At 49.8% G+C, this 16,683-nt stretch overlaps 1 protein-coding gene across 1 annotated transcript in view; it reads left to right on the top strand.

Annotated features, from left to right (window-relative positions):
• The window catches only part of LOC142251825 (phospholipid-transporting ATPase IG-like), a 223,007-nt gene that overhangs the window by 131,404 nt on the left and 74,920 nt on the right, over window positions 1-16,683 (top strand). The window contains exons 8-13 of the mRNA XM_075324873.1: window positions 2,060-2,107; window positions 3,712-3,776; window positions 5,213-5,294; window positions 7,213-7,363; window positions 8,858-9,055; window positions 10,386-10,538. Coding sequence (XP_075180988.1) covers window positions 2,060-2,107; window positions 3,712-3,776; window positions 5,213-5,294; window positions 7,213-7,363; window positions 8,858-9,055; window positions 10,386-10,538 — 697 coding nt within the window. The remainder of the gene's footprint in view (window positions 1-2,059; window positions 2,108-3,711; window positions 3,777-5,212; window positions 5,295-7,212; window positions 7,364-8,857; window positions 9,056-10,385; window positions 10,539-16,683) is intronic.

Raw genomic sequence — 16,683 nt, 5'->3', positions numbered from 1 at the left:
GTATAATGTGTCACAGACTTGGGTTAGAGAATGTTCAGAGATTTCTGTTTGGCTTTCCGGAGATGTGTGGAGTATTACAGAAGTAGTGAGTCAGGTTATATCCATTGTTGACCTAACACCTTAACGACACAGTCCAGACAGATGAAGAATGCACGTCTCGTAATGAGGTGAAAGGTAAGCTGGGTATGAGATACAACAACCATTAAAGGAGTCAAGTCTTGGGGTCACTCGGATGCCTCACCCTAAAACTGTGCTGTCGAAAACTGGGCCTTATGTCCGTACAGTAGAACCTTGGTTTACGAGAACAATCCGTTCTGGGAGTGTTCTTGTAGACCAAGTTGCTCGTTTAGCAAAGCAAAATTTCCCGTAGGAAATAATGCAAGCTCAGACAATTCGTTCCACAACTTGTTCAATGTCCCATCTTGTGCCATTCCACACATGTACGAACACGCACGCACATATTATGCTCACCTTGCCATCCATTCCATCACCGGCCACCCAGTTCTTGTAGTTCGCCGGTACAGGATGTGTATCGGGTAACCATCGCGACCGATGCCAAAGCTTCCACTGCCAGAGCACTGACGTCAAAGGCATGAGCCGCTTGCCTCTGATTGGCCAGCGCGCTGCCTTTGAGTAGCGGCTGACAGCGGAAGTTCTTCCTTCGTCGCGATGGTTACCCGATACACCAGGAGGCCGGCGAATGAACGGAAGGTAAGGTGAACATCATGTGTGTGCGTGCGTGTTTGTGCAGACTGAAAGAGCGGGTCAGAGCACGGTGAAAGTACGGAACCGGAAGTGTGTGCGGTGAGTATTTGCTCGTACAACAAAGCATGCTCGTAAGCTGAGTTACAAATTTACAGCAAGGTTTTCTCATATAGCGAAATACTCACACACCAAGTTACTCGTAAACCGAGGTTCCACTGTAATCTGCTTGTCTGAAAATGGCCATAAGTTACAAAGTCCATCCCGACCACCCTGAACGGGGAGCTTCTGAGAGCCGTGTGAGTCCGTAGATACCGGTCAGCCCGGGGTTTCCATCAGAAATACTGGTGCAACTGTAACGCCCTCACCTAAAACCAGTCGCAGGGTTATCTATAGAGCCACAGACGGGAAGGGTTAACTTGTCTTCATTTTTGCCATATTACAACAGACCTGTTCAGGAGAAGTCGGCCTTGAAAAGACCTTTTGTAGTTCAATAAAAAACAAACCATATTTCATGTCTTTGCCCTTAGGGCTCCGATTTCATCATCTACTTCTTCTTTGTTTTTTTTTTTGCTTTGTTTTTTGTGTGTGTTGGTCTTTGTGGGGTTTTTTTGTGGTGTGGCATGGATTTTTTTTCTTTTTGTCTTGTGGTGTAGCATAGTTTTTGGGTTTTTTCCACCAAATGATTTAAATTGACACATGGTTCATTTTGCCAAAAAACAAAAGTGCTCCTTTATTTTTGCATTTTACCTTTTTTGAGACCTCTTAGTAGAGATGAGGAAACCCGAGGTTCGGTTTTGGAACCGTACACAAACTTAAAAAAAAAAAAAAAAAAAAAACAGTTTGGGTTTGGAGTTCGGATACTTTACATGCGAACTTAACTCGTGCGAGCATCGCTGTGCTCGGGTACGCTCGGTGCTCAGCCCAGTGCGAACCACTTGCAGTGTGTGTTTGGCTCACACTGGGGGTAACAACAGCATGTACAGGTGTAGTATGTACCAAAAAAAAAAAAAAAAATAATGAAGATCATCGCTCCCACTCCCTCGGAAGTCATCTGCTTATGGCTGGCTGTATGTGGACGAAGACTCAAACTGCCAGTCAGTGGTTCCGAACCTCCTCGGGCCAAGTTTGGACCAGTTGAGATTCGGTTTGTTTGCTGCCCGCAGACCGAACCTCTAAAGGTTCACTCATCTCTACTTCTCAGCTCAAAAAGGTCACAAAATCTGCCTAAAAATTTCAGGTGTGCCTAAAATCACTCTTTGAGAGGGGGAATACTGGGAGTACAGGAAACATGACAAATGGTACTGTATTAGTGTAATGAAGGATTACACTAAAAATCTTTTTTTTCTTTCTTTAGGTTTGTCGGACGAATGAACATCCACACTAATCAGGAGGTCAAAGCGAGGTACGATGATTGATGTAGCCAGGCTTCTTTTTTGGAGGTTGTTATTATTACACTATTTTTAAAGGGAACCTGTCATCAGATTTGTCCCCCTATAAGCTGCAGCCATGACCAGTGGGCTCTTATATACAGTATTCTAGAATGCTGTATATAAGAGCCCAGGTCCCTGTGTAGAATGTAAAAAAACCTTTATAATACTCACCTTGGGGGGCGGTCGGGTCCGATGGGCATCACTGCTCTCGGTTCAGCACCTCCTCTTTTCTTCCTATCACCGTCCTCCTTCCCTGCTCCATGTGGATGACACGTCCTACATCATCCACACAGGCCAGCATTGTGCGCCTCTGTACACACACTTCTCTCTGCTTCTGCGGGCAGATCAAAGTACTGTAATGCGCAGGTGCGGGGAAAGGTCAAACACCACCCATGCATGCGCACAACAATACTTTGATCTGCCCTCAGCAGCGCAGAGAGAAGTGTGCATGCGCAGGAGCATGATTAAGGCCTGTGTGGATGATGTAGGATGCATTTCCCACATGGAGCTGGGAAGAAGGGCGGCGATGGAAGGAAGAGAGGAGGCATTGGACTGAGACCTGCGACACCATCGGACCCGACCGCCCCGCAGGTGAGTATAATAGAGGGTGTTTTTTACGTTCTACACAATGGCCTGGGCTCTTGTATTTAATTCTGGAATGCAGTATATATGAGTTCATTGGTGGTGGCCGCAGCTGTTAGGGGACAAATCTTGTGACAGATTCCCTTTAACCCCTCCTTGCTAATGGTAATGCATATTTTGTATTATACGCAGTGCACAATGGTCAGAAAAAAAAATATCACCTACCAACCCTCTACTTCTCCGTGGATATGTTGTCTGGTCCCTTGATGGACCCTTTGTGTTGTCCTATGATGAGGCCTGTATGTGTGCGGTGACATGTTGGACGTTCCCCCCTCTTTAGTGGTATTGTTGATATTTCCAGCAATACATGACTGCACTGACGGGGGGATATGTCGGCAGGTTTATGCCGTCCCATAAACTAGTGAATTTGTGACAGATGCGGTAATCTCAGTGGCTTGTCCCTTACTTGTCAATATAGTGTATGTTTGCAGTAGTCGGTCATCCATGTCAGTCTGTCCTCGGTGGATTAGGTCAGACGCCCCTCCCCACTGCTTGTGTCTTCCTTGTCCCCCCTAATATACCTGTGCAGCCCGGAGTTGGTCCATATAAGCTGTGGACCCCCTGTACCCCACCGCTGACAGTGGATTTCCTACTCACGTGCATAGGATACAATCCGTCATCCAGAGGCACATGGAGGACGACAGCTGCTAAATATGGACGACTCCTGAGCCTGTGCAGATCAGTAATGGTTCTACTGCGCATAGTAAAATGGGATTTTATGAAAACTACATCATATTGACACTACGGAAGGGGTATGCCTGTGGTGCGCTATATCTCTAAGACATTTACAGATAAGATGGGAATATCCCTTCACGTTTCCTAGAAGATGTGGACCCCCCCAAAATTGTTGTCCATTCACTTTCCACACTTTTTTCTTTTAAATTGCCAAAAGTGTCCTTTCTGTAATACCGCGCTGTCGTTTCATTTTACTTAGATCTTTGGGTCCTGACAATTTGCTGCTGAAGGGAGCGACGTTAAAAAATACAAAGTGGATTTATGGTAAATATAAGGCATTTTCATCTGTCCTGCTTTGCTCAAAGGCCAGGATTTTATTAGTGTATTTGTTATACCCGCCACAACCATATTTCTTACGGAGACCACTACAGTCAGACGTTCTTTCCCCCAAAGTTAGGCAGGTGCCAATTATGCACAACAGATTAAAGGGAACCTGCCACCAGATTTGGGGCCTATAAGCTGCGGCCACCACCAGTGGGCTCTTATATATACAGCATTCTAACATGCTGTATATAAGAGCCCAGGCCGCTGTGTAGAGCGTAAAAATCACTTTATAATACTCACCTAATGGGCGGTGCGGTGCAGACTGGTTGGATGGGTGTCTTTGTTCTCTGGTACCGGCGCTTCCTCTTTAGGCCATCTTTGTCCTCCTTCTTCTGAAGCCAGGGTGCATTACATGTCCTACGTCATCCACACTAGTCGACACTGAGGTTCTGCACAGGCGCATTTTGATAAGCCCTGAGCAGGACAGATCAAAGTATTGTAGTGCTTCTGCGCAGGACCTCAATGCCAGCTAGTGTAGATGACGTAGGACGCGTCATGCACCCCGGCTTCAGAAGGAGGACAAAGATAGCCAAAAGAGGAGGCGCCAACACCCAGATAATGGAGACTGTGTGGACACTTGCTGATTCACTTCGGATACAATTCGTGAAACGGATGTGTCAGGGGATGTTATGGATCTCTGTGAGCGTGTTAGACCTTAATGGGGTATTCTCATATTTGGAAGTTATGTCCTCTCCCTGTCATAGGGGATAACTTTCTGGATGCTGGTGGTCTGGCCACTTGGACACCACCAGTCCCGAGAGCTGAGGCTCTTCAGCGCTGTGTGACTGGAGCGGTGGTTGATCATGCGCTCTTCTGCTGATCCATTCATTCTAGATGGGATTGTCAGAGATAGCGAGCGCTGTGCACAATTGATCTCCGGCACTCCCGTAAGAATGAATGAAGCGATAATGCGCAAAGTCTCTGTTCTCGGGATCGTTGGGGATTCCAGCATCCTGAACCACGGCAATGGAGACGCCGTCCTCTACCCCATAGGTAGGAGATAACTTCCAAACTGGAGAATGCACCTTTAAAGAAGTCACCCGTGTGACTGTGCACCAGCAGATGATGCTGGAGGGCCGCGTCAATGTGTGGTACATAACATAAAAATCTGTATTTTTGGATGGCGTTCCCTCTGTAGCCCAATGACTGCAAGGAACCAGGAAATCTGAAAAGTTAAAGCTAAGGAAAATAAAAGTAGAAGCCGTCACACCAAAGTAATTATGTCTGTTAGTTAGCGCTGCATTTGTGTACACACGGCATGGTTTATATGTTTCACCTTGCACTGGAGGTGTCTGAAACGCCCGGCATTGCTGCCCTGTTATCTGCTCTCGGCAGGGATTTGGCCCGTGTTCAGTCCTGTCTTTTGTGTTCTGCAGGAGTCGCAGTGTACACCGGCATGGAGACCAAAATGGCTTTAAACTACCAAGGAAAGTCCCAGAAGCGCTCTGCGGTGGAGAAGTGAGTGTGTTTCCGTATTAGGGACACGTTCCCAGAGCTTGTGGAGTAGGTTCCCATGTCGGCTGCTGACTCCGACCTTCTATCTGCTCAGATAAGCCGTCCCTGCATTTCCTGTCAACCAGGACAAGGTTGTTTTTTTCTTGTTCTTTTTTTCCAGACCTCTCAATATAATCTTCCAGGAGATTTCTAATTAAAGGATTTCCTTCGGTCTTGTTAGCTCAAGGACAGGCAGTGAGGATAAGGAATGTAGTAAGCAAGCGGACCACTGCGTGTCAGGAGGGTTCATGGGGGGTTGTGGGGTAGAAGGCTAAAATGGAAAACTCTTCCATCATTTACTCATTTAACAACAGTTCTCATGGAAATTGACTACACAAGACCTGAGCACCCCCTCTCCTCTGGATCCGTGAGGGGTCTTCACATTGATTCAAGTTTAGGAAACCTTAAAGGGGTTGAACCGTACAGGAAGCTATCCACAGGACTAGGGATAACTTGCTGATTGCATAGGTCCCATCTCTGGGACCCACATCAGTCCTGAGGACGGGGTTCAGAAGTTCCCTGTTTGAATGGACCCACCGCTGAATTCATTGTCCTTAGGTCTGAACACCGCACTCAACCTTTATCAGTCCTGTGGAGAATGATTGAATAGAGCAATGGGCCTTAAGGCCACTTTATACGCAGCGACATCGCCAGCGATCGCACCCGCCCCATTGTTCGTGCGTCACGGGCAAATCGCTGCCCGTGGCGAACAATATCGCTGGTACGCGTCACACCAACATACCTTCCTAACGACGTCGCTGTGGCTGCCGAACAAACTTTTTTTTTTTTTTTTTAGGGGTTTGTTCATGCGGCGTCACAGCGACGTAACACAGCAGGCCACCAATAGGGGTGGAGAGCAACCGCACGAGCGTCACTCCCACCTCGTTGCCGGAAGACGCAGGAACGCTGTTGTTGTTCCCGGGGAGTCACACGTAGCGATGTGTGCTGCCTCAGGAACGACGAGCAACCTGCGTCCCAAACGAGGAATGATATTTGGGAAAGGAACGACGTGTCAACGATCTTTCCCGTTTTTCGGATCGTTAGCGGCCGCTGGTAAGTGTCACACACAACGACGTTGCTAACGACGCCGGATGTGCGTCACGAATTCTGTGACCCCCCAGCGACATCTCGTTAGCGATGTCGTTGCGTGTAAAGCGGCCTTTAGTTTCTTCCCTCTTTTCCAATCAGGGTGCTGCTGAGGCTGCCCTGGGATAACTAGGGGTCTAGTGCTGCCAACCCCTTAGCAAATATTAAGGGTTCTGATACCCTATATTTATGGTGCTAAATGTGTAATGGGTTAAACCCCTGTAAGTCCTCTGAAGAATATCATGGTCATAGCGGAAATCTATTCCTGCGGCGGAACGTCAGCAGATTGTAGCAGCACAACCGTTATCCCCGTGTGCTCAGTATGAAGCTCGGCATCTTCATGTAACCGGACGTAAAGGGAACGATTACCGTACCACTTACAATGCAGAGAAGTTCTCTAAAAATGCATTCTGGCAAGTGAAGCTGCTTTTTAAGATTCTTATAATGGAAGGCAGCATCTTGAGGGACAACAAAAATAGCAATTGAAAAAACCTTTTGGGCATTTAACTTTGTTACAAACTCAGAGGAAATGTATCATCCCCGATTTCTGTAGCTCCTTCTGTTTCCACAAAGGTGGAAGCTCCTCTTTGTGTTGAGAAGTCGCTGCATCTTGTGAGCTATGGTGTATAGGATTATTCTTTGCATTGCCCAAAGCCCTTTGGTTCTGCAGTCTACACAGACTTTATAAAGTCAAAAAGATGAGCAGAAGTATGATGACTACAGAGTTCCCTCGTATCAACCTTCCACTCAGTGGTTTACTAAAACAATCCCGTTTTTGTTTCTTTTTGTAATGCAGATCAATCAATGCCTTTTTGATAGTGTATCTGTTCATCCTGGTCTCCAAAGCTTCCATCTGTACCACATTGAAGTACGTATGGCAGAGCAATCCGGCCAATGACGAGCCGTGGTACAACGAGAAAACCCGCAAGGAAAAGGAGTCCTTTAAGGTATTTGTTGCATTGTATTAGCACAAAACGTCCTTTCAATGCATGTGCACTGTTATTTTGTGAGGATATCCAGTGTTGGTGCTAAGCTCAGAATATTTTTTGTAAGGATAACGTTACGAATTGAGAAGAGTACACGCGGGTGTTTTTATTTGCAGGTGGTTTCAGAATTTGTTGAAGAAGCGCCATTAAGCTGTATCAGGCTGCTTTCGCACCTCCGGTTTTAGCAGAGACGGCCAATCCGGCTCTAAAACCTATGCAACGGATGCGGCGACAATACCGCATCCTTTGCATACGTTTTTTTACATGCGGTCTGTCCGTTTTTTGACGCTTGCGGCAGACTACTGAGCATGCGCAGTGGAAAAAAACGCATGCAGCGGCCGGCATGCATTGCAAATCGCCGGACAAAAAAACGTGCCAGGCAACGTTCCATCCGGTCGGCGCATCGGAAAAATCTGCCGCATGCGGCAAAAACCGGACGGAATGCAAGCCCATGCGGCACAATACGGCACTAATGTAAGTCTATGCAAAAAAAAACGCAACCGGCGGCAAAAAAAAAATGGTTGCGTTTTTTTGCTGCAAAGCGCCGGATTGTGCCTCACAGGAAAAACCAGATGTGTGAAAGCAGCCTTAGTGTCTTGTGATGCAATTTGCTATATCCACGTGCAGAATGGGACTGGCTACCGGAAGAACCTTGAGTAATACCAGTCCTGGCCGTGGTTAAGTGCATTGAACTCCGGAGTGCAGCCTGGACTGAACTCGGGGTTTGCAGGACTGAACCGCAAGCGCTGACTGATTCCCCGGCGATTGTGTTTCATGTCACAGCTGCGGATAGGCTGGACTGATCTCCGGAGCTCAGGTGACAGCTTTAGGCCATGTGTCCACGCTGCGGAAAATGCGCGGATTTTGCCGCGGATTTCTTGCGGAAAAGCCGCGGATTTTCCGAAAATCTGCAGCAGCGGCACTTCCAAGCCATTTCAATGGCATTTTGGAAATGCTGTGTCCATGCTGCGGATTTTTCCGCGGCGGATTTGCCGCGGATTTTGATCCGGAAAAATCTGCAGCATGTCAATTATTGTTGTGGATTTTGATCCGGATTTTGGCTATAGAATGGGGGAAAAAAAAAAATCCGCAGTAAATCCGCGGCAAAAAAAAGGTGCGGATTTGCCGCGAAAGTCGCAGATTTTCATGCAGAAAAATCCGCAGCAACATTCTACCGTGGACACATAGCCTTAGAGTACAGCCTGGCGTCTCCACAGCTGTCATCATGAACTGAACCGCAATGGCCGGGGAATCAGTCGGCACTCGCGGTTCAGTCCTGCAAACCCTGAGTTCAGTCCAGGCTGCACTCCAGAGTTCAGGTGAGATCTCCGGAGTTCAGTGCAGGTAACCGCAGCCAGGCCTGGTATTACTGAAGGATCCTCCGGTAGCCAGTCTGACACTGTCCACATGGCACGTTGCACCATCGGTTGACATATTTTTTTTTTTTTGTTGCAGATATTAAAGATTTTTACAGATTTTCTTTCCTTCATGGTTCTGTTCAACTTCATCATTCCTGTATCCATGTACGTGACTGTGGAAATGCAAAAGTTTTTAGGATCGTTCTTCATTGCGTGGGATAAAGAGATGTACGATGAGGAAATAAAGGAGGGGGCGTTGGTGAACACCTCCGACCTGAATGAGGAGCTCGGGCAGGTAAATGGATAAGTTATAAAACACGGATAAAAAGTTATTATTATTATTTATTATTATATCGCCATTTATCCATGGCGCTTTACATGTGAAGAGGGGTACACATAATTGGGGAAGTACAATAATCCTAAACAAAACAAGGCACAGACTGGTACAGGAGGAGAGAGGACCCTGCCCGCGAGGGCTCAGTCTATAAGGGATATAATAGGAGAGGGTCGTGTGGCGCTGTATCAGATTGAGTGTTACGGCAGGTTATAGGCTTGTCGGAAGAGGTTGGGTCTTCAGGTTCCTTTTTGAAGCTTTCAATGTTAGGCGAGAGTCTGATATGTTATGGCAGAGAGTTCCAGAGTATGGGGGATGCACGGGAGAAATCTTGTACGCAATTGTGGGAAGAGGAGATGAGCGGGGAGTAGAGAAGGAGGTCTTGTGAGGATCTGAGGTTACGTGCAGGTAAATACCAGGAGACTAGGTCACAGATGTATGGAGGAGACGGGTTGTGGATGGCTTTGTATGTCATGGTTAGTGTTCTGAACTGGAGTCCTTGGGTAATGAGATTCCAGTGAAGGGATTGGCAGAGAGTAGAGGTTGGGGAGTAGCGGGGGGAGAGGTGAATTAACCGGGCAGCATAGTGTAGAATAGATTGTAGGGGTGTGAGACTGTTAGAAGGGAGGCCACAGAGCAGGAGGTTGCAATAATCCAGGCGGGAGATAATAAGGGCATGCACTAGGGTTTTTGCAGCTTCTTGGGAAAGGAATGTACAAATCCGGGAAATATTTATCAGTTAGAGGCGGCAGGAGGTGAAGGGGGCTTGGATGTGTGGCTTGAAAGAGAGCAGAGTCGAGTTACCCCCAGTCAGCGAGCACGTGGCACTGGGGAAAGTGAGCAGCCATTGACATTGATGGATATGTCAGGTTCATTTTTGCTTTCCCTTATTTATTAAAGTGAGTGTCTAGTTTAGAAAACCTGTTCTCATATCCCCACAGTCCATTTAAAATGTGTGGGCGAGCTGGAGTTGGAGATGCTCACAATTATGCAGCTCTCCTCCATTGCCCTCCTATATGAGGGACTTATGTATGTTCTGCTTTCCAGGCGCAGCCACTATAAATATCTGCAGGTCTCCACACCATAGAGACCATATAATGCACTGGCGGCCACAGCGGGCTCTGTGCAAGAACAGTATATGTGTCCTCTGCAGCCCAAGAGTCCATCTCCTCCTACTTTGGAGGTAGAAATGGGCCCCCTTACCTCTTGGGCAACAGGTTGCACCAGTGATATGTCCACCCCTGATATAATGGACAATTGAAAAACCATCTGGCGTCTTTCCTTTTCATAGGTGGAATATGTGTTCACTGACAAGACCGGCACACTCACCGAAAACTCAATGGAGTTTATCGAATGCTGCATAGATGGCTACAAATACAATGATACCGGAGACGGGGAATCTGAGACCGATGGTCCTGCCGGAATCTATGGCAAAGCTTCACAGGTATAGTGAGACCGGCTCGTGTGTGAGATCACCGTCCCCTGATGACTCAAATTATTCACGTCATATATATCTATAATAGTGTAAGGTGGTTTATTAAGCCGCGGCCATGATGTATGGCTGTAATAACTGTTCAGAAATGTCCCCTATCTCATACTCCTGTAATACCAGTCTCTGAGGGGTGATGAAAAACCTGATATTGCTCCATAAAGGCTACAATTTGCGTCATCATATTTTAGATCTTGATGATGTTTGTGGGGAAAAAAAAAAAAAATCTGACCCCTCATGGACAAATGTTAAGCTGCTCAGATGAGCCACACTGCTATGACTGAAAGCCGGAGGCTGCCAGGAGGAATAAACTTCATTTCTTCCCAGTAGCCAACTTTCAGTACAGCTGCTGCACGGTTTTAAAACCATATTAACCAGGCAATTAACCCTATATCTGCAGGATATTAGTTTTCTTTATCGTTCCTATGGGAGACCCAGACATTGGGTGTATAGCTTCTGCCTCCGGAGGACACACAAAGTACTACACTAAAAAGTGTAGCTCCTCCCTCTGAGCCTATACACCCCCTGGAGAACCAGATCTAGCCAGTTCATTGCTTTGTGTTCAGGAGGCATACATCCACACATGCATTCTCATCTGATTTTTCATTTTTGGAAAGATTTTGAAGAAAAGCGGGTCCAAGTCTGGACCCCCGGCATGTCCCTTCTCACCCCACTGTGTCGGCGGTGCTGTTAAGGTTGATTCCAAGGCTGGAGCCTTACATGCCGCGCTCCTTCACCATCCCTCGGGCTCTGGCTTGAAGTGGGAGCCAGCACGGTTCTCCATGCTTTGCAGGAGACTGGTCTCCATCCGCAGCCCTTCTGGATCCTGCTGGACGGAGCACTCATCCCCAGGGACATGGCCCTGCGTCTCAGCAAGCTAAGTACCTGAGACATTTATATTCTGGGGGTCCCTGTACTTTATTATGTGGGGAGAGTGTGCTGAGTGAGTTTTCTGACATTTCCGGCCGGTTCTCTGGCTGTCGCCTGAGAACCGCGCCGAGGGTGCCTGCGCGCCGGCCGCACCGCTCAAATTTAGGCCCCGGGTTCGCCGGAGGCCTACTTTCGGTTTCACTGCCCTCGCATGTCATTCATGCAGAGGGACAGTGTGGCTCCGCCCAGCGGCCGTTCTGCACAGGGGAGAGACACTCCTCACTGAGTACATGTCTCCTCCCCTGTAAGTCTCTTTGGCCCTCCAGATCACGCTCTCAGGGTTGGCCCCGCCCCCTCTCCTCGCTCCGGCGCCATTTTATCAGCGTTTTCTCTGCAATCAGCACTGGCTGCAGCATCCCTGCTGAGGTGCTTGGGGTCCGGGCTTCGGGATCTGGAGGGCACACAACACCACTCCAGCGGTCTGGTAAGCCACAACCTCTGGTTGTGGGCCTCTGTATATACTCTCTGGGGGTCACTCTGGCAGAGCCCCCACTTCAGCAGCATGTCTCACACGAGGAGCAAGGCTCCAAAGCTATATTCAGTATGCACTGCATGTAAGCTCGTGCTGCCTGAACCGAGCACATATCCACATTGTGATGCCTGCTCTAACCTGACAATGCCTCAGCCTGGAATCGCCCCCCCAGTGGTCTCTCCGGCTGCTCCAGCTCCTGTGGCTGAACCCCCGGCTTGGGTAGAATCCTTCTCTAGGTCAATCTCCCAGTCTTTTGCCGACTCCATGGGACAGCTGTCCCGGACTTTGCTGAACATGCATCAGCCCCCTTCACAGGGTGCCTCTGCTGCTAGGGCTCTCTCAGCGGAGCTCACAGAGGATTCATCATCTGGTCCCAGACCCCGTCCTCCTAAAAGGAGACGCAGGGCTCCCTCTCCTTCCTTGTCCCGCGGCTCTGTTTCAGAAGCTGACTCGCCGGACGAGGAGGATGCCTTTACTGGGGGCTCGGAGGCTACCTCCATGTGCCCCATTGATCTGTCCGAAAGTGACTCAGATGTTAGTGATTTGATTGCGTCCATTAATTCTGTACTGGACCTCAATCCGCCAGTATCAGAGGAGCAACCCTCTCTGGCAGAAAAGCACCAGTTTACCTTGCCTAAGAGGACAAGGAGTGTGTTCTTTAACCACTCCAGTTTTCAGGCCACTGTGACCAAGCCTAGGGCCTGTCCTGACAAACGCTTCCCAAAGCGTGGTTCTGATGACCGTTTTCCCTTTCCACCTGAGGTGGTCAAGGAGTGGGCTCATTCACCAAAGGTAGACCCCCCGGTGTGTAGACTCTCAGCCCGGACCGTTGTATCAGTGGCTGATGGCACCTCTCTTAAGGATTCCACTGACCGCCAGGATGACCTTCTAGCCAAATCTGTATATGAGGCGGCAGGGGCCTCGTTCTCCCCATCTTTTGCAGCAGTGTGGGCTCTCAAAGCCATCTCTGCTTCTCTAGAGGAGATGCATTCCCTCACCAGGGAATCTATGCCCGAAATGGTTGCCTTAACTTCCCAAGCTTCAGCTTTTTCATCCTATGCCATGTCTGCCATGCTGGAGGCTTCTCACCGCACTGCGGTGGCTTTGGCTAATTCCCTCGCTATCCGCAGGATCTTGTGGCTTCGAGAGTGGAAGGCAGATGCTTCTTCAAAGAAGTACCTTGCTGGGCTCCCTTTTGCTGGGTCCAGGCTATTCGGTGAACAACTGGATGAAATTATTAAGGAAGCTACTGGCGGGAAGAGTACTTCCATGCCACAAACCAAAACCAGGAAACCTGTCCAGGGTAGGAACCAGTCGAGGTTTCGTTCCTTTCGTTCCTCCAACTGGTCGTCCTCTAAGCCCTCGGCCTCGTCCACTAACTCAGCCAAGGACCAGAAATCCAACTGGCTCCCAAAAGCGCGTCCACAGAAGACCGCAGGAGCTGCTGCCACTAAGGCAGCCTCCTCTTGACTATCTGTCCGCGCCAGCAACGTCCTTAGTCGGTTGCAGGCTCTCCCACTTTGGCCACGTGTGGTTTCAACACGTCTCCGATCAGTGGGTGCGGGATATCATCTCCCACGGCTACAGGATCTAATTCTCTTCCAGCCCGCCAAACAGATTTTTTCTGCCAACTCCCCCCTTCTCCAAGGCCGCCGCCTTCTCTCAGGCCGTGGCATCCTTGCAGGCCAACGGAGTAATTGTACCGGTTCCCGCCCGGGAACGGTTCAGAGGTTTCTACTCAAATCTCTTCCTAGTCCCCAAAAAGGATGGTTCCTTCCGGCCCATCCTGGATCTCAAGCTTCTCAACAAGCATGTTCAGGTGCGGCATTTTCGCATGGAGTCTCTGCGATCAGTCATTGCCTCAATGACCCAAGGGGATTTCCCGGCATCCATCGACATCAGAGATGCCTATCTGCATGTGCCAATTTCAGTTTCATACCAGCGTTGGCTACGTTTTGCAATCGGAGAGGAACATTTCCAATTCGTGGCTCTCCCCTTCGGGTTAGCCACGGCCCCTCGGGTATTCACCAAGGTCATGGCAGCAGTGGTTGCGGTTCTGCACCTCCAGGGGTTGGCAGTGATTCCTTACCTGGACGACCTTCTAGTCAAGGCTTCATCCAGCGCAGACTGTCAGCGGAGTGTCTCGCTCACTCTTGCCACTCTAGCCCAATTCGGGTGGCTTGTCAATCTGCCCAAATCCACTCTGACTCCGACCCAGAGGCTCACTTACCTAGGGATGCAGTTCGAGACTCTGCCGGCACTTGTGAAGCTGCCCTTAGTCAAACAGCAGTCCCTCCAACTGGCGGTGCGCTCTCTGCTGAGGCCCCGCCGTCATTCCATCAGGCACCTAATGCAGGTGCTGGGTCAGATGGTGGCGTCAATGGAGGCTGTTCCCTTTGCCCAGTTCCATCTGTGTCCTCTGCAGCTGGACATTTTCCGCTGTTGGGACAAGCGGACTTCCTCCTTGCACAGGCTAGTGGCTCTGTCGCCACAGACAAGGAGCTCTCTCCAGTGGTGGCTTCGGCCCCTCTCTCTGTCTCAGGGGCGCTCCTTCCTGGCCCCGTCCTGGGTGATCCTCACCACGGATGCCAGTCTATCCGGCTGGGGAGCGGTATGTCTCCACCACCGAGCGCAGGGCACTTGGACTCCGTCCGAGTCAGCCCTCTCGATCAATGTGCTGGAAACCAGAGCTGTGCTTCTAGCTCTCCTAGCCTTTCACCACCTGTTGGCGGGCAAGCACATCCGAGTCCAGTCAGACAACGCGACAGCGGTTGCCTACATCAATCACCAAGGCGGGACACGCAGCCGCCTGGCAATGTTGGAGGTTCAACGCATCCTTCAATGGACGGAGGACTCCCAAGTCCACCATATCTGCAGTCCACATCCCAGGCGTGGAAAACTGGGAAGCAGATTATCTCAGCCGTCAAACCGTGGACAGTGGCGAGTGGTCCCTGCATCCGGCAGTGTTTCAGTCAATCTGCCGCAAGTGGGGCACTCCAGAAGTGGACCTAATGGCATCCCGTCACAACAACAAGGTTCCGGTTTACGTGGCTCGCTCCCACGATCCTCAGGCCTTTGCAGCGGACGCTCTGGTTCAAGACTGGTCCCAGTTTCGTCTGTCCTACGTGTTTCCCCCTCTAGCTCTCTTGCCCAGAGTTCTGCGCAAGATCAGAATGGAGGGCCGTCGGGTCATCCTCATTGCTCCGGACTGGCCCAGGCGAGCTTGGTACCCAGACCTGCTCCATCTGTCCGTAGAGGTGCCGTGGCATCTTCCGAACCGTCCAGACCTTCTCTCACAAGGTCCGTTTTTCCGCCAGAATTCTGCGGCTCTCAGATTGACGGCGTGGCTCTTGAGTCCTGGATCTTAACGGCTTCTGGTATTCCTCCTGAAGTCATTTCCACTATGACTCGGGCTCGGAAGTCTTCCTCAGCCAAAATCTATCGCAGGACTTGGAGAATTTTCCTGTCCTGGTGTCGCTCTTCCGGCCATGCTCCTTGGCCTTTTTCCTTGCCGACCCTTCTGTCCTTTCTACAGTCGGGTCTGCAGCTAGGACTATCCCTCAATTCCGTCAAGGGACAAGTCTCGGCTCTGTCAGTACTGTTCCAGCGGCGTATCGCCAGGCTGGCTCAAGTGCGCACCTTCATGCAGGGCGCGTCTCACATCATTCCGCCTTACCGGCAGCCCTTGGATCCCTGGGACCTCAATTTGGTTCTCACGGCCTTGCAGAAACCCCCCTTTGAGCCTCTTAGGGAGGTTTCTTTGTTTCGTCTTTCACAGAAAGTGGTCTTTCTAGTGGCCATAACTTCCCTCAGGAGAGTCTCTGATTTGGCTGCGCTCTCTTCGGAGTCACCTTTTTTGTTTTTTTCATCAAGACAAGGTGGTTCTCCGTCCAACTCAGGACTTTCTCCCTAAGGTGGTTTCTCCTTTCCACCTTAACGAGGATATTTCCTTGCCTTCCTTTTGTCCGGCTCCTGTTCATCGCTTTGAAAAAGCGTTGCATACTCTGGATCTGGTGCGGGCGCTCCGGATCTATGTGTCTCGCACCGCTGCTCTTAGGCGGTGCACCTCTCTTTTTGTGCTAACCACAGGTCGGCGTAAGGGCCTCTCTGCTTCTAAGCCGACCTTAGCTCGTTGGATTAGGTCGACCATTTCCGATGCCTACCAGTGTTCTCAGGTGCCTCCCCCGCCGGGGATCAAGGCACACTCGACCAGAGCTGTCGGTGCCTCTTGGGCTTTCAGGCACCAGGCTACGGCTCAGCAAGTCTGTCAGGCTGCCACTTGGACTAGCCTGCATACCTTTTCAAAGCACTACCAAGTGCATGCTCATGCTTCGGCAGATGCGAGCTTGGGCAGACGCATCCTTCGGACGGCTGTCGCCCATTTGTGAAGTTAGGCTCTGCCTACTTCTCAGTTTTTCTGTTTATTCCCACCCATGGACTGCTTTGAGACGTCCCAATGTCTGGGTCTCCCATAGGAACGATAAAGAAAAAGAGAATTTTGTTTACTTACCGTAAATTCTTTTTCTTATAGTTCCGTATTGGGAGACCCAGCTCCCTCCCTGTTGCCTGTTGGCAATTTCTTGTTCCGCGTGTTATCACCGGCTGTTGTCGTGGACAGAGTCTCCGGTTGTTCCGGTTCTTGCTCTGTCTTTACTTGTAGGTGGCTATTCTCCTTCAGCTTTTGCACTAAACTGGCTA

The sequence above is a fragment of the Anomaloglossus baeobatrachus genome, chromosome 9 (genome assembly GCF_048569485.1).
Source record: "Anomaloglossus baeobatrachus isolate aAnoBae1 chromosome 9, aAnoBae1.hap1, whole genome shotgun sequence".
In the NCBI taxonomy this organism is placed as follows: domain Eukaryota; kingdom Metazoa; phylum Chordata; class Amphibia; order Anura; family Aromobatidae; genus Anomaloglossus; species Anomaloglossus baeobatrachus.
This window is presented reverse-complemented; position numbering and strand designations above follow the sequence as displayed.